We start from the raw sequence: 19,631 nt of genomic DNA, 5'->3' as shown, positions 1-19,631 counted from the left end.
TTACTTTATGTGTTTGGTTCTGATCTTCATCCAAAAGCATACGAGCTTCCTGGGAGCGGAAATACACACCCCAGCACCCGGCACAGGGCCTGGCACATAAGGAGACAGCCAACATGTAAACAGCTACAGTGGACACAGGCAGCTAACTGCCCCTAGATGCCACTGAGTATGCCCCCAGCTCAGAAACACCCACGGGTCATGGGGGGCTAAGCCCGGCACTGTGACTGTCCCAGACCCAGGCCAGGGACTGAAACAGAGCAACTCACCTTAATCCTCTGCTCTTGGTCCACCCGTGCTTCTTGGCTGGCCTGGAGTTCCTGAACCTTCTCGTTAGCTTCCTGCCATTTCCTATTAGGAAAAAAGTACGTCATGTGCAGAAACAGGCATGTGGTAAAGCAAGCAACTGCCCTCACTCTAAAAGCTCTCCAGCACAGACACTCACTCACACACGCATGCACACACACTCCCGCACACTCCCTGCAAGGACGCCTCAGGGTCCAGGGCCCAGCCCCTGCTGGTGGCTCTGTGGCCTGAGTCTCAGGGCAGGTGGGTAAGTCCAGACCACCTGCGAGTCCTCTCCCCTCCCCACACCTCTCACAATAGGAGCTTCTGCTGGCCCTGGAACAGCCAAAGCCAAGGACCCACTCAGGACTAACCCACCCCACCCCCAACCCTGCCCCATCCCACCGAGTGGCCAGAACTCCCCTAAGACAACACCTGCTAAGGTAGAGGCCACGAGCTTTGGGAGAGCGCTGTCTTCTACCTGCATCTCCTGGCGAGCTCTTCCATCCTGCCGTGCCTTTGCTCAGAGGGCTCCCTCCCCAGGAACGTCCTTTCCCACCCATGTCCCCCCTGCTCCAGGGTATGTCCTACGCAGCCTTCAAAATCTCACTCAAACCTAACATCTTCTCTTAAAGCTCCCTCCAAGCAGGCGTCCCACCCTCAGAGGAGGGAAGAAATGACTGTTCCCGCTTCTTATTCTTGGAACATCTGAAACACCACTCTATTCTGGCACAAAAGGTCCTGGCTTCAAAGGACTCAGTGTGTCCCCACAGCCTGTGGATGGGAGGCCAGCACACGAAGGGCACTCGTGGATCCTCAGAGCTTCAGTGCACACGACGTCCGTGAACGCCGGGCGCTCAGGCCACAGAGGGCATACAGAGGAGAGCAAGCCTGGGTCTTGCACATGGTTAACGAGTGGACACCCAGCTCAGCACGCAGTCCAGCAGGCTTCGGGCCGACTGTGCCCAGGTGGACGGCCGGCCAGGCTCACCTGGCAAAGGGGCGGGGACCCCTGTCCTGAAGGGGGCGGACCTGCCCGCCTCCACGCTCACCTGTGCTGCAGCTCCAGCTGCTCCTTCAGCTCCTGCTTCTCAGACTCCAGGCGTTTCACCTGCATCTCCTGGTTCATCACGCTCCACTGCAGGTCCGAGAGCCTCCCCTTCAGCACACTGACGGTCTGAAAGCGAGACAGACAGGAGCCGGTCCCCTCCCGTCCCGCTCCGGAGGGCGAGGACAGAGCCCTCTCCTTCGGAACACGTGACCACCCCTCAACCCCACCCGAGCCTGCCTCGGTGACCCGCGGCCTCGCGAGTGAGAACGCCGCCGGCCAAGGCGGGCCCGGGCCTCACGCCTGGAGGCCTCCACACCCACGCCCCGCGTCACCCCTTCCCACCTGGCGTGTGCACAGCCCCCCAGTCCGTGGCGGCCCACACCCGCTCTGTCCTCAGCCCAGCATCCCTTCTCTAACTGCCCCACCCCACCACCACGCCCCCGGCCCAGCTGTGCACGAGACACTACACAGGGACAAGCCGGGCACCCGCCAAGAAGTCAGAAGTGGGCGCTGAGGCTGTCCTCAGCATGACACGAGAGCCACACACAACGAACAGGAGCTGCACGAGTGCCGCAGAGGCTGAAGCGCTCCCAGGCCAGAAGGGGTCATCGGGGAAAGCACAGGGTGGCCTGGGGAGGCGGCCCAGCGCACAGCCTCCGGGACAGCGCGTCCGCCAGACGGACACTGGGGCGGAACTGCAGTCCTCAGCTCGGACCACACCTTCCCCAGACAACCTTCTGGTGAGGGGACGCCACTTGTGGCTTTCCTGGGGCAAGAGAGCACACCTCCAACAGGAAAAGCCAGCCCACTCAAGGGCGTCACTCTAAGTTAACAAGTGGAAACATCGCCCCACCAGCCTCTGAGAGTCAGACATCAACCTACAAGCTGAAGACAAGAGGACAGACTGGCAAACTCACTACAGTGAGCAACCCTCGCACGGGGCACCGTCTGCAAACACGGAGGCCACGGCAGGCCCCCCAGGGAGGCTGATGGGGGGGTGGGTCTGTGTCCTACCCTCTCATCGACCTGCATGGTTTCCTTTATTATAACAGTGACTCTCAATCTGGGACCCAAAGAAGAATGAAGATACTTAAGATTTATTTAACAATGAACATATCCTTTGAGAATTCTTCCTGAATTAAATAAACATACAGGCGCTATGCTGAATACAGGAGTCAGACAGCCCACCACCAGGAGGACAAAGCTGTGCGAAAGCCAGGCCATCAGCAGGATGACCTCAGAGAGCACAGGCATCTAAACCAGGGCACCGAGACTAGAGAACACAGTTGTGCGGGCGGGAGGTTTACAGACCTAGACTCGGAACCAAGGACGCCTTCTCCACGGGGTGAAAAGGGAGACAAGCGACGTCGGGGTCTCCGTCCCAAACCGCCACAACCCTTGCCATGCCAGGCCGCACAGGCATCTGCTCTGCAACTTCTGTGCCAAGGGTGCCCCGCAAGTTGCTCCTCACTGAGCCGTGCCCAGGACATGCCCGCCCCGTCCTCCAGAGAAACCTGCAGCAGAGCCCGGGCAGGCGCACCCCCAAGGCGGGAGGAGGACTCGTCTTAAGGCCGCTCACAGGTCCTCTCCTGCCAACATCCACGTCGGAAGACAGATGTAGGAACAACCTTAACATGCTCTCCAGCGTTGCCAAGGCAAAAATAACCTGGCACCTGCTCCCAAGATCTATCAAGGAGAGAAAACCAGCAGAGACAGAATACCAACGATCCCACGGCCCCGACTCCCTCCCCCGGCAGCGTTTCATTTTCCTCCTCGCAGCACCTGTGATCTTGAGCAGCACGGCAAAGAGACAGGAAAGGTCAGAGAAGTCCAATTTCCACAAGCATCGGTGCCTGGGTTCTGTTTCTAAAGTTTATACAACCTTTGGTTGGTAAGACACAATAAAGACTACGACTGATCCATGCTCTGGTTCCAGAGATATTCTCAGATGCTAACAAACCTTATTAATAATCAAAGAAATGCAAATCCAGAGGCACATCTCCGGGGGCGGGGGCGGGGAATCACAAGTATTTCCAGAAAACACCACTATCCTCCGTGACAGGTAGAGGTTCCAGTGAAAGTAGAATCCTCAACAATAGCTACTAGTAGAACACAGCAACTGGTAGCAAAAGCCACAGAGAGGACTGTAACTGGTGATCTTATAACCCCATTGCTAGGGATCTGTCCAAACCAAATCATTCAACAGAAACAAAAAGGCTACACGCATGAAGCTATCTACCACGTATGTATCTGTATTAGGATGTGTGTGTGTACAAAAACAACACTTGAAAATGACCAAAAACAGGTTAGTCAACCACTAAAAATCATAATCACAAAGACTAAAAAAGTATTCAACTTACTAACTGAAAACCACAGAATGGAAAATTAGTATTTTTGCTACGATCACAACTACACAAAAAACGTAGGCACACACGTGGGAAGCAGAATTAAACTGGCACTACCGCGGAGCTACCGTGCTGGAGGTGGGAGCACGTCTCCTCTCTGCCCAGGGAGATTGCTCGCGGGGAGAGGGCAGCGCCCCAGCCCACGCCCCAGCCCCTCACCTCGCCGGCCTCGGCCAGGCCGTCCTCCTGCTCCCGCAGCCTCTTGCCGGCCGCGTCCAGGCTCTGCTGGCACACCCTGTAGCGCTCCAGCTGCTCCTGCATCTTCCCCTCCGCCTCGGCCTCCCGCTCCTGAAGCTGCCGAATGCGCGTCAGGAGCTCCTGGTTGCGGTCCACCTCGCGCTGCCAAGGAGAACGGCACGGTGAGAGGGCACGTGAGCAGGCCGGGCCCAGCCCACGCTGCCCGCCGGACGGGACTGACACCCAGAGAAGAGCCACCGATAAGGCAAGAGCCAAGCCCACAGGTGACCCGAGGCCGCGGCAGGACGCCCTCCAAGGTGAGCGCCTGGCCACAGCGGCGCGACGCCGCATCTCACAGCGCCCCCTGGGAGGGCGCTCGGCACCCGCCACCACCACCCACCACTGCTCACAGTGCTGTCTGCAGGGAGGAGACAGAGCACAGCGATCTCACTCAGACTTGACCTTGGGAAGATGCCTCTGAGCTTGGCAGCTCCGGCGGCTCCCGTTCCAGTGAGTCGGCACGCCCCCAGAGAGTGGACGAGCGGGCAGGGACAGGTGGCGTGGACAGGAGCCTGCAGGCAGGAGCGCTTAACCCTGGGCCCTCATCTCCCCCAGAGCTTCAGAGCCCCCCCTGCACTGGTACCCTGGAGGGGCCGCGTGGCCTGCACTGGTAAGGAACGCACAGGACTCAGACTCCTCACTCTGATGATCCCTTGGGGTCTGAAGGGTCAAGTGTCGGCCACTGAGGTTACCCTCAGCCCAAGAAGCAAAGGGACCACAAGTGGCAGCCAGAGTCCCAGGGGCAAAGGCTCCAAGTCCTAGTTACGTGGAGCCTGACACTCTGCTGAGCTCTGACCTCTCATCAGGAAGCTGAGCCACAGAAGCTCCCGCCAAGGGCTGCCTGCCGGGCAATCGCAGGGCCTGCCGTACTCAGAGGCAGTGCTGAGACCAGGACCCTCCAAGCCCAGCGGCAAGGAGGAGCTTAATAAAAGCACGGCCAGGGCCACGGCCTCCTGCTGATCCAGGGTTCAAAGGAGCGACAAACCCCGAGTACAGCCTCCAAACCGCCAGGAGGCCTTGAAGCCTGGGGACCTGCCAAGATGCAGGAGTGAGGTGCTGTGGCTGTGCGGGGACCCGGCCAGCACGTCACAGGGCAAGACGTGGCATCTCTCCTCAGGCTGCCAGTCCCAAGTGCACGTGGGGCAGTCCAGGCAGGTCCCCAGACCTTGGACACTGAAGTCTCACCATCTCACAGGTATTTCCAGGTGGGAGGGCTGAGATTCCCACCCACCTGCCCTCTCCACCCACTACCAAACTGCAGTCCCTGAAAAACCTTCACAGATACCCAAAGCTCAAAGGGACAATCTGAAAACCACCGGCTCAGACGGTTCCAGGGCCATCTTCAGCCAAGTCCACGGGCAGTGGGGAAAGGCCTCTCCAAGAGGAAGGCGCAAGTTCAGCGAGGGGGCCCCAGGATTAAGCTCGGTCAGCCCTGTACCCTTGGATTTCCCCAAGAAAGACTGTCAGTGACTCACTTCGATACTTGCCAGATTCCCATGGCCTCTCCCTCTTCCTCTTCCCACCGGCTCCCCCAGGACGTCTTTCCTAGGACAACCCAGAACATGGGCAAAAGCCCCACTGCACAGGGAAGCACCACACTGAGCAGTACCAGGGCCAGTGCCGCGGCAGCAGGACCCCACCTGCAGCATCCTTGGCTACTGAGTCCACACAACACACCACAGCCACGGGCCTGCACAGCGGGGTCAAAGACATCCAGTCAGCATCACACCCCCGAAGCCATCAGCTATTTCTACAGGGACTAGGAAAGAGTGGGACTATGCCACGTAAGGTGAGAAGGGGGCCAGATATCCATCCTCAGGGAAAGCACAGAGGCCAGAGACCTTCCGGTCCAACGCTCTGCCTGAATCTTGGCAGCATTTCCACAACTCATCAACACTTATTGAAAAACCCTGGCAAAGTGCTGTTAATCAAAGCAAAAGAAGCATGGAATTTATGCACTAAGTAAAAACCTAGCATCTCCTCTGGGTAACAGGGGGTTATGCTTTCTTAGCCTGCCCTGGGTAAGGCAAGGGCAACATGAAGCAGCCCCCGAGATTGGGGTTCCTGGCGCTGAGGCCTTATAACCAGTTGCGCAAGACCCAGCCTGGACCTGAGACTCTTATGCAAGCCAGTGACTTTCAAGGCCTGTCACCCCCAGGCCACCTGGCATTTGTGCCAGATCTCCATCCCAATTCTCACAGAGAGAGAGGGCAACCAGGCAGCCAGCGGAGACGAATGCCCACCAGCACCTCACCGGGCAGACGTGGCAGGGCAGCCGTCCCTTCATGCCGCCCTCCTCGGGGACACACAGCACACCTGAGGCCCGACCCACTTCCTCAGGAGGCCTAAGAAGGCAGGCCCTGGACACCTGGAGGAGGGCACCTGGGCCGCTGGCTGCGCTCTTGCTCCCCACGGTCTGGCAGGTACACGCATCGCCCCCCCTTGCTCTGGGGGGGCCCGCCGGAGCCCACCTCGTAGCTCCTGGCGCTGGCGCTGGCCGCCCGCTCCAGTTCCACGCGGGCCCTCTTGTGACTCAGCTCCATCTGTGTCTTCTCCCGCTCCACCTGGACGAGGTGGGACCTGGAACGGATCTGCTCTGCTCGCTCCTCCAGCTGACCGGGTCACGTGCAAAGGAAAGACAGGTCCTCAGTAGCTGCATCAGACAGGCGAGGGGCTCACTCAACGCTCCCTCACCGAGCACCTGCTCCCAGCAAGGCCCTCGCTCAGCCCTGGGGAGGAAGGAACACCGGGCCCCCAGGTGGGAAAGGGGTGCAGGGAGGCAGCAAGACAAGAGAAGGTGACAAGGGACGAAAGGGGAAGGTGCGTTTTCAGATGACAGTGTGAGGGCTTGTCCCCCATGCCGTGTAACAAAGCACCACCAACGCAGCAGCTGAAACGCCCATACGCTGGCTGTCGGTTTCATGGGTCAGCAGGCCGGGCACACACAGCCAGCTTCTCCGGTCAGGGTCTCAACATCTAGAACCCGTGCAGTCGGCAAGCCGTGCTCTCCCCTGTAGCTCAGGAGCCTCTTCCACGCTCCTATTTCCCTGCTGGCTCGCAGGCCCAGCCCACTGCCAGCTCCCAGAGGCCGCCCACATTCCCTGCCACGCGGCCCTCTCCAGCTCCAAAGCCAAAAGCGAGACTCGCACCCTTGTGGAATCCCTTTCCTGCTCTGCATCTCTGACTTCTGTCTGATCTCTGGACCCAGATTTTAAAGACTCACCTGATTGGGTCAGGCCCACCCAGGTACTCTCCCTACCTTAAGGTCAACTGATTGGAGCTATTAATTCTATCTGCAGAACCGTGGGGCCACAACACCTAGTTAGTGTTTGATTAAGTGGGAGGAACTGCAGTCCACCGGGGCCAGCAGTTTGGGGCCCATCTCAGAAGTCTGCGTCCCCCAGAGGGTAGGTAAATAAGGGGGAACTGAAGCTCTGAAGGGCCTCAGAAGATACAGCCAACAGTGCCACCGAATCACCGACTGCAAGGGCCTTGTCTTCAGGGGGCTAGAGCCCAACGCCTCCAAGAACGGCCTGCAGTCCAGCAACACAGTATCTCCTGGGCACTTAACAGAAATGCAGTCTCGGGTCACACAACACAGATACCAAATTGGAACCTTCCTTTTAAACATATCTTCAGGTGATTCATATGCACATTAAAGTTCGAGATGCTCTGGGCTATAGAAAGTGATTCTCATTTCAATCAGGGACATGTGGCACTGTCTGGGGACACAACTGATGGTCACAAGGGGCAGTGCACACTCTGTGTTTGCTCCTGGCAGGTAGTGGGTAGAGGCCAGGGATGTTGCTAAACATCCCACGATGCACAGGAATGTCCTGCAAAACAAAAAATTATCCAGCCCAAAATGTCAACAGTGCCAAGTGTGAGAAATCCCAGGCCAGAGAACAGACATTTTCTCCACCCTTCCCCCACATGCTTCGGAGGCCAAAGTCCACACTTTCTTTACCCCTCTGATATTTTCTCTCATTTCAATTCCCACCTGTTGACATTTGGGAGTTCCTAACTCTACCCTCCACCAAACTCAGTCTTCCTAGTCTCACTCTGAGTCTGCAGCTAGGGCCCAGCTTCTTCAGAGGATGGCGGGACCCCAGCTCCGAGGGCGTGGGTACCACATGGGAGTCCCAGAGACACACATCCATTGGCCGCATCTTCCTGGAACATTGACTATATCTGAAGGAAAGTCACTGAACATATTTTTATATTTAAGCCAATACTGACACGTAGCACAGCAGACTATAAACACCTGCACACAGAAACAGGAACCTTAAAATAAAGCAGGGGAGGGGACTAGTAGGCAAGACACTGCTCTCTGCCTCCAGACTCGCCAGACCTGCAGCTGCTCTGTTCCCTCACCTGCCAGGCATGGTAGGAAAGCGACAGAACACCGCCTGAAGTCCTGAGACAGGACACGTCCAAGGTCAGGGCTCCCAGGCAGGTCCCGCGCCACGCGGCTCTCTAACCAGCTCACTCTGGCCACAGCTCTCATTTACTGACCTCCCAACTGGGGAAGCCCTTCAGGTCATAGGTGAGTGAGAACTAGGGACCCTGGAAACTCTAGACTCTATAGTTCCGACAGGCCAAAAGTTCCCAGACATCTGCATCAATAAAATTATAACTTTCTTAGACCAAAGTTGCCAACTTCATATTCTGCCAGTGAGCAAGGATCAAAAAAAAAACCCTATAATCTATCACCACCACCATTTCAAAAAAAGGTGTTTTAACAACAAAAACAAATATAAATGACCTAATTTCAGGATAAAGAACAGTCCTTGCCAAAAAAAAAAGGGCAGTGAGCAACTTAGCCCACTAACAAACACATAGTAAGTAATTCAACGATTCAGCAAACGAATGCATACAAACACACCAGCCTCTGTTTTAGCAAACGTGGCATGGACTCATCAGGGCTCCCAGAGCAACAGGAAACCACTGGCTCGTCTGACACAGGACATTATAGCAGAAAGGCTGCAGCAACACAGGCAAGGCTGACAAGAGAGAAGGAATGCAAGCAGAGAAGCCAGAGATCACCTGATGCAGCCCTGACAGTGGCAGGGGCCTGGACATGGCTCAGACACCACATTCCCTCCCTATGTGGACCCAGCGATCCCTGCCCCCACTAGCAGTGGCCCCACGACTCTTCAGAACCTGAAGGCCTTCAGGAGGCCTGAGCCTTTACAACCGTGTCCACAGCGAGCACTGCCGAGAACTTGGAATAAAGTGAAATAAGACTATGAGCAAAGTGAAACTATAAAAATCACGCCATGGCAGACTGAAGCGAAGATGTGCAAACGGCCCCCACAGCCTGAGACTGTCCTATGCCCAATGCTTCACTCGCTGCCCTGCCTTTCCTGCCAGGCTGACCAAGAACCTGTGCTTAAGACACAGCCCTCCCATGTGTTACACCATCAAGGGAGCCAGCAGCTGGCTACACAATTCCAGTGGTCATGTGCCCAGGCAGCTTGGGATTGTTTCCCTCGATTAAATGAATACACTGGCTTTCCAACCCTACCTTTAGTGTCTGCGAGCTCGCTAGCGTCAGCACACTGCTGAACACCAGACCCACTCTGGGGCTGCTGTTATCTCAGGCTTCTGAGCCAGGACAGCTCAGGGCCAGACCATGACCTCTGGCTATCCTCCAAAACCATGGCGATCCACGTTGGAGATGTGGGGGATGGCCAGCTGGCCTCTAGGCTGAGAAAGCGTTCACCTGCCTCAACTATATGGGAGTTGAATCAGCCCTACCTAAGGGAGAGTCTCTGTACGTAGAGGCCCTTATCCAGACACAAACCGCTCGCCTGCACCGTTTGGAACTTGAACCAGCCCCACCTGAGAGCAGGTGTCTTTACCTAGAGGCCCCTATCCCAACACACACCACTCACCTGCATGCTCTGCTGGTACTGCATCTGCAGAGAACCTTGGGCAGACGTGGAAACATCCAGTCCAGATCCTCCCTCCACTCGCTGAGAAATGAAATTGTTCAAAGACCTCAGGGTGGACAGGACGGTGGTGTTTTCCCCCAGGTCTTCCATGGCCACTTCCCTTCTGGAGGAAAACAAGGGAAGGGTCACAGGGAGCCTTTTCATGAGCCATCAGCTCTGCCAGCTGCCCGGGCAGGGGTACCTTTGGGCAGGCCCACTCCCCTAATGCTCTCCCAGAGCCCTTGTAATATTCCCGTGACAGTAACCACATTCTCTGGAGTTAGCTGGGAGCCCTCACTGCCAATTTCTCAGAGAAGAAACGGAGGCCACCAAGGTGCTGACCTGCACACCAGCAGGACAGACAGACGGCTCCCAAGATAAGGCGCTCGGCAGTCAGGTGGCACATCTCCCACATAAGCAATCACAAAAAGCCTAGCTTCTGGGAATCAGAAACAAAGCCCACGACAGTGCAGTAAGGAGGACAACCACGGCCGTGCTGACTAGAGGTTAACAAAGACGTTAACGAGCGTCACTACTATGTTCAGCCACAGGTGCCACAAAGAGAGGTACCTGCCATTCACCGCGCACCAGGACTTCCTGGGCCTGTCTCCTTGTCTGTAAACTGAGGACCCCACTTTTCAAAGTTGTGAGGATTATAAGGCCCAAAAGAAGTCTCCAAATGGCAGATGGCACAGCTATTGCCACTGAGTTTGACTATCACTTTGCTTGTAATTTAACACATGACACAGCAATCATCACAATGGGCAGATGAATGAGATCTTCTTACACATTCTTTTAGAGATGATAGAAAATGAGGCTCCGAAAGTTACAGAACTTAGATTGGAACCTGGGTCTGTCTGGCTCTAAAGGTCGAGGATGCTCCGCAGGCCAATGTGTGAAGGGCCGAGGACAGGCAGCAGCAAAGAACATGCATCCCCAACCCTGGGCTGAGTACAGCCTCACACCAGGCCGTCTACCAGTCAGAAGGTGTGGAAGTGTCCTAGGCACAGTTAACAGCCAACAGGTGTGAATTCCTACAGGTGCACACTGTGTTCCCCTGAGGAAAGCAGCCAGCTCTCACTGATTTCCCCTAAGTATTAGACTGAAGACACCTGCCCCCAACCCACCCGCCCCCCTCAAAAAGGTGAAGAAGCTTGGTTTGATTCTGAATTTCACACTTAACAAGAAACCTGGCCTTGGGCACGAAGGGCCCTTGTCTTCTGTAGGCCATCGCTTCCCCCGCTGCACAACACCGCTGTTCTCTCTACCGCTCCTTCATTCCACAAATGGAAAATGGGCTACAAGAGAGACCGGGGAGGGGCACTCACAGGGCCGTGAGCCTCCCTGAGAGACACAGGCCCGCGTGGGGCCAGGCAGCAGCGCTCTGCTCTGGAAGGCAAATCCTCCCGTTTGACCAGGGCCATACTTTCCATCCCATGATGGGAAATTTAGCCAATACACCCTCTTCTCAAGAGCTGATGCACTTAATACACCAGAATGAAAAGCACACGTCCATTTTCACCTGTCTGGAACTAAACCACTCCGTAAGGCAAGCGGTAAGGTGAAAGCTCAAACTCCATCCTCTCTATCAGACACTCACATCTTCCAGAAGTCTACTCCCTGAACGTGAACTGCTCTCAGCGGAACCCCTGAGCTGGGAGCCCAGAGCACGCCGCCTCTCGACTGCCCTCCTTGGCGAAAGGACACCTGAGGACACCTACAGAGATCACAAGGATGCTCCCCACCCGGCAACACCACTTCACACCGCCACGGGCACTTACGCTGGCCTCAGTTCACCACCCGCTTGTCCGCTTCCTCCTGACTTCTACTAGAGATCACATGAAAGTTCCCGTCCTACTCGCTGCCGGGAGTGCGGCTCTGGGCCAGGCGCTCCCCACCCTCCCGCCGGTCGCCTTCGCTGTAAACTACAGTCGTGGCAGCTCCCACCTGCTCAAGTGAAGGCGTGCGGGCGGCAGTGCCGTCAACTCGAAAGGCCGGGGCTGCGGGAAGAGCTCCTCTCTCTGCACTGGGCCGTCTGGGGGCGGCGGGGGATGGGGGATGCGCCGTCTTCCTGGAGGCCGGGCGGAGAAGCGCCTCTCCTCCGTGGCCACCTCCGCCCCGGCCCTCGCTCGCCCCTCGAACCCTGGCCCTTTCCAGCTGCTCCTCTCGGAGAAGAAGCCTTGGGGGGCTGCACGGGACGCGCCCAGGCTCGGAGGACAGAGCACGGAGCGGAGAGGCGAGCCAGCAGGGACCCCGGCCCCGGTGAGCACGCGGACAGACAGTGGGCGCGCCGGTAAGAGCCCCAGGGCCGGGGTCTAAGAGGGAAGGGGGGACGCCGACGGGGCGCCGTCTCAGAGCCCCAGGGCAGGGGGCGGCGGCCGCACCCAGACCCGGCTGGCTGCCCCAGCCTCTTCTTCGCCCGAACCCCGCCGATTCGGCTCAGCACCCGCCCCCCAGCCCGGCCCGGCCCGGCCCCCCTCCCCCGGACCCCTGCCGCTCACCTAACCGCCTCAGCCTCCGTGCCGCCGTCGCCGCTGCTCAGATCTCCCTCTTTTACGCGCGCGTATCGCGAGACGTACGCCTGCGCTCTCGCGAGACCTGGGCGGGGCAAGCCGTAAAGCTCCGGGCCCGCGCACCAACGGGTCCTGGGGCTTTCGTGTTCGCCCTATAGCCACCCACTCGCAGGAGACCCCGCTCGGAGAGGGCTGGGAACCAAAGGCCAGCCCGTGAGACTATCTTGGTGGCCCCGGCCTCCGCGGGTCAGGACTCCACTGGGCGGCTGCCTCGCATCGTATTGTGGGGAACAGCACCGGCCAACGGTGGCCTCGCAGGGCCAAACTTTCCTGCCCGCCGGACTAGTCCGCAGATTTTGCCACTACAGTATTTGCCTGAATGAATGCCTTTTTTACTTTACCCTGGCCCTCTAAAACAACGCGAAAAACCGGGCTACTAAGCTACCCTCCCAGCGCCCTGTGAGCTGTCGGGGCACGATGCCGTCGTCTGGGTCCCAGTTCTCCAGGGCGCAAGGGCAGAGCGGGGCGAGGTCAGCCCACAGCCAGCAGGTCCCTCCTGGAACCACAGCAACCTGCGTCCACTAACGGGTCTCACCGCCCCCTCCTCCTCCCCTCCCCCTGCTAAGCGCCCGAGGGTCTGCACCGAATTCCCTTCTTCCAGAGAATAAAACACAAGTTTTTGTGGCCGGAAAGAAACGGGATGGGGAGGTGCCAGCAGGACAGGAGGCTCTCTGGGCTGCATTAGCGGACTGCGAGCGCAAATAAAACAAAAATTTAGAAGTCGGGCCTGCAGCCTACTTCAGTGATCTGGACTACCCTAGGACCCTATGGAGATTCCTGGGTATCTATTCCCTTCCCCCAGCGATCCTTCGGATTTGTGAACTAAAACTGCTGCCTGCCGTATCAGTAAATAAAAGACATTCCGGTCACCAGCCACTACAGCCACCTCCGAGGGTGAGCCCAGGGAACTCGGGATGGAAACGGCATGCCCACCGTCAGACACTGCAGCCACCACCTCACCGCCCCTACCACCCCAACGGCACACCGAGGAAACTCAGGAAGAGAAAACATAGGACGCTGGCCCCAGAGAGCTGAGGTGCACATCAAAGGAATGATTTAAGTGAGCCCCGACTCTGGCATCTTCCCAAACGTAGAAAAGCACTAAATTCCTTGAGATGTCTTTTTTTTTTTTTTTTTTTTTTTTTGCGGTATGCGGGCCTCTCACTGCTGTGGCCTCTCCCGTTGCGGAGCACAGGCTCCGGACGCGCAGGCTCAGCGGCCATGGCCCACGGGCCCAGCCGCTCCGCCGCTCCGCGGCATGTGGGATCTTCCCGGACCGGGGCACGAACCCGTGTCCCCTACATTGGCAGGCGGACTCTCAACCACTGCGCCACCAGGGAAGCCCTTGCTTTTCTTTTGTTAACAGTTATCATTTGATGTTCCAACTACCTGGTCTTTGCTGCTAAAATTCCTATAGATCCTGGCTCCCCCCTTGCCTCTTTGGAGCAATCTCTCAAGTTATCTGAGATGCTGTGTCCGGGCTTAAGTCCTGTTTTGTCCACCAAATAAAACATAACTCTCAACTTATAGGTGGTGCGTTTTTTTTTCGGTCTACACATTTAATCATCATTACAATCAATAAACTCTTCTTAAGAGATGAGCACACCTCCAGGAAGTGGTTTTGAAGAAACTAATTTTTCAAAAGATGCACTTAAAAACATGGAAATTCCATAAATAATACGGCCTACATTGTTTTGTAAAGTTGCATCCAGTTCCTGGAAGAGTAAAAGGAAATAAACGAACACACCACTTCTCTGCTTGCTTTGGCACTTACCTTTAAGTCTTTGGAGGCTGGAGTATTACAGCAACAATTCCAGTGAAAAAAAGCAAACCACACCCACCCCATGCATAATTCATACCAAATGTCTTCCCTAACTGTTCTGAGAACTCTCACTGCTTGAAGAATGGATGTATTTCCAGATCATTCGCCAGAGAGATGGACACAAATCCCCAGACTGAAACTTCAGATTTTTTCTACATTACACGGTAAACCCAAAATAACACCTGGAAACCTGTGGGTTGTTTCCAAGCAAGGGTGGAAGCCTGTTTCTCTGTAACATACTAAGGTGGGTATGAAGAGAAAGTTACATAAAGGTGTCCGTGTGTATGTTTCTCTGCCTCCCAGCGTTTTTATCCTTCCCTCAGTCTGCCTTTTCATCCTTTAATCCTTGCCTATCTCTTCCTCTTCACGAATCATGTTATAGAGACTTTTTTTATCATGTCTTGGACACTGAATATAGTTTTGTCATATCTTTGGGGCTTAAAAAAAGCTCCCCCATTTGTCCTGCCTGCTGCATCCCAGATCAAGCTCGGATCTCCCCAGCCACACTTCAGGAAAGGGCTCAAGCTACATTTGCAGTGAAAAAGAACCAGAAACAGCAGAAGAAACTCTCATTCCTTCACAGACCTTCCCCCTTCCCTCTTTGGTACTGTGTGGCCAAGAGGTACACCTCTGATGATTCTTTCCTGCTGGCTTCAGGTTTTACAGTCCTTGTTTTCTGGAATTCCTCTGTCAGTCTCTTCTGTAACCGATGGCTTTGACTTCCAGCCCAGGTTTTACACAGGAATGTTCCCCCAGGGTGCAGGACTTCTGGAGCCATGTCCAGAAGGGACAAGCACAAGCTGATGAGCCTGTCGTGGTCGAGGCCCCGGATCCCTGTGGCGTTGGGTGCCATGTCACTCAGAATCACATCTGCTCTCCCAGCAGGAAGCAGTTCTCGGATTCTCTGGAAGGTTCTTGGGTCAGTCACATCAGCAGGGCACAGAAAAGTTGCTCCTTCCAGGGGGAATATGTGAAGGAGATCTACCCCAAGCACAAAGCCAACAGGAGCACTGGGATCTAAAGAAGAAATGGTGAATGTGCTTACTTATTTACACCCTGAATCTTCCCACAAAAAATAAATGCAACAAAATAATAAAATAGAAATAAAAAGTCAGGACCGAGGAAAAGAGCTAATGTGCAAATATGTGGACACAAGCCTTTCCCCACTTTCTATACATCCTACAAAAACACGGGGCGGGGAGTGGTGGTCCCTCTACCTCTGAGAAAACAGAGGCCAAGAGATGAAAAGTGACTGTCCCAGGGGACAGGCAGACCTGGGGACACACCCTGGGCCCGGACACCATCTCCGATTTCATTTCACTCCCTGAGCTTTGCTCTCCATGAAAGGGCTTTTCTCTCGGAGTACTCTTCTTGACAAACTGCAACAGAAAATGACACAGCAGTACACAAAGTGCCTCTGGATTAGATCAACAAATCCATTCTGCAGTTTAATCCCATTTCTTTCAATGTAGAAACTATTAGAAACAAGCCAAGAGAGGGGGGAAACGGGCAAATGCAAAATAAGGTAAAAAAATTTGATACCCTGCCCATATTTGAGTGATGCCAGCGGTGAAATAAAAAGATGTCATTGTTTCACCTCACCTGAAACAAGATTTCCTGCCCGCACGGCCGCTGCCCCCAGGCTCCACCTCCCTTCCCTTCCCTTCCCATTCCAAGCTCCCCTCTTCACAAGCCCTTGGGGCCCCTCCCTGCACCACCCCTACACGCCAGGGTAGATACAGGCTAGATACATGAAGGGAACAGACTCTTTTGTAGCTCAGTCGGCTTGGTAAAAAACCTGCTCCACGGGTGAGGGGGCAGGGTGTTTTATCTCTATCTAAAGATTGGAAGTCCGGGTATTCTGCAGGATACCTCATTTTTCAAAGGCAAAAGCCCTCCGTTTTCAGCCGTGACAAGTGGGACATCTCTCGTCCCATTTTTTTTTTTTTTTTTTTTTTTTTTTTTGCGGTACGCGGGCCTCTCACTGTTGTGGCCTCTTCCGTTGCGGAGCACAGGCTCCGGACGCGCAGGCTCAGCAGCCATGGCTCACGGGCCCAGCCGCTCCGCGGCATGTGGGATCCTCCCGGACCGGGGCACGAACCCGTGTCCCCTGAATCGGCAGGCGGACTCTCAACCACTGCGCCACCAGGGAAGCCCTCTCATCCCATTTTATACACTTCTGGTGTCTCCTTTAACGTCCCACATACTACAGCCCCAGGAAGTGTCCTCTAAAGGCAAATGGCTTTGGTTCCATTTTTGCGACTTCTGGGAGTAAAAGAACCCAAACCATTTGATCCACACACTCTCTGCTTCTGCCACCTCTTCCTACAAGTTAAACTTTGGCATTTTCCTGCTTCTACTGAAGAGAAATCACGGGGACAGGAACCACCACAATCAGTTCTTGGGAAGTCTGTGGATAGACTCAGTGGTGGGAAAAGGAACAGAAGTTTCTGACTCATTCATTTACCTAGCTGATAAATACTAAGCTCAAAAGAAATGTTTTTAACTGTTTTTAAGGTGTCTGGGAGAGATCTTTGTGAACTTCACGTGTCATAATGCCAGTGCACGTGGTACCCTCAGACTTTACAGCAGGAAATACAAGTGGTAAGGATCGTTACCACAGCACTGCACACCCAAAAGCAACCTTGGTGCCCAAGATGAGGAGACTGGCTAAACACCAACAGTACAACCGTTATCTGGAATACTACGCAGCTATTTCAAAGGACGGCATAGTTTCCTGCCTTGCATAGTTAGTTCATCTATTAGTGAGAGGAAACTTTTTTATATAGACGATCTTAGTCAAAACCCCTAAACGTAAAACAGATAAAAGCTAAGTCCCTCAAGTTAAGCCAAAGTGGGGAATCCAGAGCCACGAGGGCCCCCCCGGGCAGCCCCAGGAGCACCTCCAGGAAACCCAGGGCTTCAAGGACCAGGACCTGGAAACCCCTGAGGTTGCCTCAGTTGTACTGTCATGGAAAGACATCAATATATCAGTCAGCCAAAAAAAGAAAAAAAATAGCTCTGTTGAGGCTCCAAATCAGCAACAAAGGTACGGGATGTACACCAATATATTAGTCTACGCACTACTGTGGTGTGATGTGAGGTGACTTTCATTTCCATTAGCCCTTTCTACCCTGTCTCTCATTTTGAAAATGTCAGTGTTGTATCATTCCTCCTAAACAACCATGCAGAAGCATGTGCCTTCACAAGGCGGCTCAGCTGCTCTGCATCCCCTGGCAGAGGGCAGCGCCTGCGTGTAAACCACAGTGGTCAGGAGGCCCCACCTGTGCCCGCGGCGTTGACACTCCGCACAGCCACCTGGCTCCACGCGCCAGGAGCGGCGCCACAGTCCAACACCCGGAGGCCGGGCCGCAGAATCCGGTGCCTCTCGTTCACCTCCAGGAGCTTGAAGGCACTTCGACACCTATAACTCTCCACCTTCGCAGCCTTCACAAACGGGTCCCTCAGATGCCGCATCAGCCACAGGTGCTCAGCGCCGGTCCGGCCCTTGAAGCAACTTCCACTGGCGTGGAACCGTTGACGCCGAAAGGAAGCCCACACTAGCTTCAAGGAGCTGGTGAGGAAAAGGGAGCAAGCAGGTTGGCATCGCAAAGACCCAGCGGGTCAGGAGCTCACTGGGGCCCCAGGCTCAATCCGCACGTTTTCAGAGATGGGACAGCGTGGCCCAAGAGGGAGAGGTGACGTGATGAGGCCCCACAGCCGGAGAGAAGGTGTTCCGGGCTGAACCACATCCCCCTGAAGTCTCTACGGTCAAGTCCCAACCCCCAGCACCTCAAGAGGTGGCTTGTCTTTAAATGAGGCAATGGAGGCAAAATGAAGTCACATGGGTGGGCTCTAGTCGCATATGACTAGTGTCCTTGTATGACGAAGTTAGGACACAGACACACACACACACAGCAAAAACCACATGAAGACACAGGGAGAAGATGGCCATCTACAAGTCGAGATGCCCCAGGAACCAACCCTGCTGACACCTTGATTTCAGATTTCCAGCCTCCAGACACTGAGCCAGAAAATTCTGCTCCGTAAGGCGCCCATCCTGGGGTGCTTGTTTATGGCAGCCGGAGCAGCTCCTCCAGCAGGCCTCTCCCCTTCAGTCCAAAGGTGTTTTTTTTCCTCCTGAAGTTTTCTTCAGGAAAACTCAAAACGTTAATGGTAGTGACCCTGTTTGTGTCAACCGAAGTGTCCCCAAGACTGGTTAAAAATGATAAAATTAATGAAAGTAACATTCTTTCCCAGTGGATAGAAATTTCCACTGGGTTTTGAGAAACTCTGAGAAAACCCCGTGAGGACAGGTCCTTCCCTTGCTTAATTCCACGGCTTTGGCGGCTAGTACAGGGTCTGACCGGCCTGTCACGTTTCTTAAAAAAACGGAACTCACCCCGTGTGTGAACGAAGCGCAATCTCCAAGCCTCTTAGGGGAAGTGGGGTTGTTAACAGCTTACCGACTGCGAGCTAGCCGCACCTCCCTTCATGTAGGGCTCAGAACAACCCGACAGAGGAAGCTCTGCGTCCTTTCTTCTGATGAAAAAGGCTGCCATTAGCCCCATGGCTAGCAGCCAAAAGTTCTTTCAGCATGAAAACACGGTGACAAGATTTGGAGACAATAACGTGAGAACTGCTGCCTTCAAAAGGGGTACAGAGTCTCAAGGAAAGAGGACACAGGTGGTCCCGGGCGCCAGAACTAATCCCACCGGTCAGCGGAGGCGTGGAGAGCGGAGTTACACGCCCCGAGCCCACCTGATCTGGGCAGCGGGCCTCCAGCCCCGTCCCACGGCCTGGATTCAGCCACGCGGACCTCTCACCTCTGGCACTCAGGCTTCAGGCCTGAGCAGCTCTACACAGCTTCACCCCCACCCGCGGCGCCCCCCACCCGCCCCTCCCTTCCTAAAGCCCCCTCCGGCTCTCCGCCCGCCCGCCCGCCCCTCCCCGCGAGCCTTCGCCGACCGTCCGCTTCGTGCTGGCAGGTCTCCCCCAGTCACCTCGCCGGGGCTGACCCTCTCCGGGCCTGGAAGAGGTGGGCTCTGCGCCCCTTTTCGGACCGGAAACCTGGGGCAGGCCCCTGGCCACTCCGCCTCCCACAGGCATGCAGTAGGTGCTCCACAAATGCCGGCTGAGCGCCAGCCGCCGCGCCCACCGACCGCCCCGCTCACCGACCGCCCCGCTCACCCGACCGCCCGGCTCACCCGACCGCCCGGCTCACCCGACCGCCCGGCTCACCCGACCGCCCGGCTCACCTGGCCATGAACGCCGACCTGCTCCAGCTGCCGCCACCGGAAGTGCCGGCCTCGCTTCCGGCCAGAG

At 55.7% G+C, this 19,631-nt stretch overlaps 2 protein-coding genes across 3 annotated transcripts in view; both read right to left on the bottom strand.

The window, feature by feature from the left end:
* Positions 1-17,714, bottom strand: part of MAD1L1 (mitotic arrest deficient 1 like 1) — a 325,699-nt gene extending 307,985 nt beyond the window's left edge. The window contains exons 1-6 of one of the 2 annotated variants that reach the window (XM_081255711.1): positions 17,591-17,714; positions 9,873-10,035; positions 6,447-6,587; positions 3,898-4,077; positions 1,335-1,459; positions 267-348 (exon numbers count right to left, since the gene is read on the bottom strand). In XM_081255711.1, the coding sequence (XP_081111837.1) occupies positions 267-348; positions 1,335-1,459; positions 3,898-4,077; positions 6,447-6,587; positions 9,873-10,022 (678 nt within the window). In that variant the 5' untranslated portion in view covers positions 10,023-10,035; positions 17,591-17,714. Of the gene's footprint in view, positions 1-266; positions 349-1,334; positions 1,460-3,897; positions 4,078-6,446; positions 6,588-9,872; positions 10,036-12,412; positions 13,635-17,590 lie in introns of those variants that run through there. The other variant, XM_081255710.1, reaches the window with a different exon arrangement.
* MRM2 (mitochondrial rRNA methyltransferase 2) lies at positions 13,722-19,611 on the bottom strand. The gene is made up of 3 exons (XM_081255717.1): positions 19,565-19,611; positions 17,591-17,880; positions 13,722-15,323 (listed from the first exon to the last, which is right to left on the bottom strand). Exons 1-3 carry the CDS (start codon positions 19,570-19,572, stop codon positions 14,884-14,886), a joined length of 738 nt encoding a protein of 245 aa, XP_081111843.1. The 5' UTR covers positions 19,573-19,611; the 3' UTR covers positions 13,722-14,883.
* Positions 19,612-19,631: the final 20 nt, after the last annotated feature.

This window comes from Mesoplodon bidens (genome assembly GCF_964165515.1).
Source record: "Mesoplodon bidens genome assembly, chromosome: 15".
NCBI classification, from domain to species: Eukaryota; Metazoa; Chordata; class Mammalia; order Artiodactyla; family Ziphiidae; genus Mesoplodon; species Mesoplodon bidens.
The sequence above is the reverse complement of the archived record's forward strand: the minus strand, read 5'-3'. Positions and strand labels throughout refer to the sequence as shown.

What these genes read in the sequence shown, in the direction of transcription:
- MRM2 (XM_081255717.1), bottom strand. An exon ending in TGTCAACGCCGCGGGCACAG is followed by an intron (nt 15,324 to 17,590) that starts GTGGGGCCTCCT and finishes TTTCTTCTTTAG; the next exon opens with ATCCCAGTGCTCCTGTTGGC.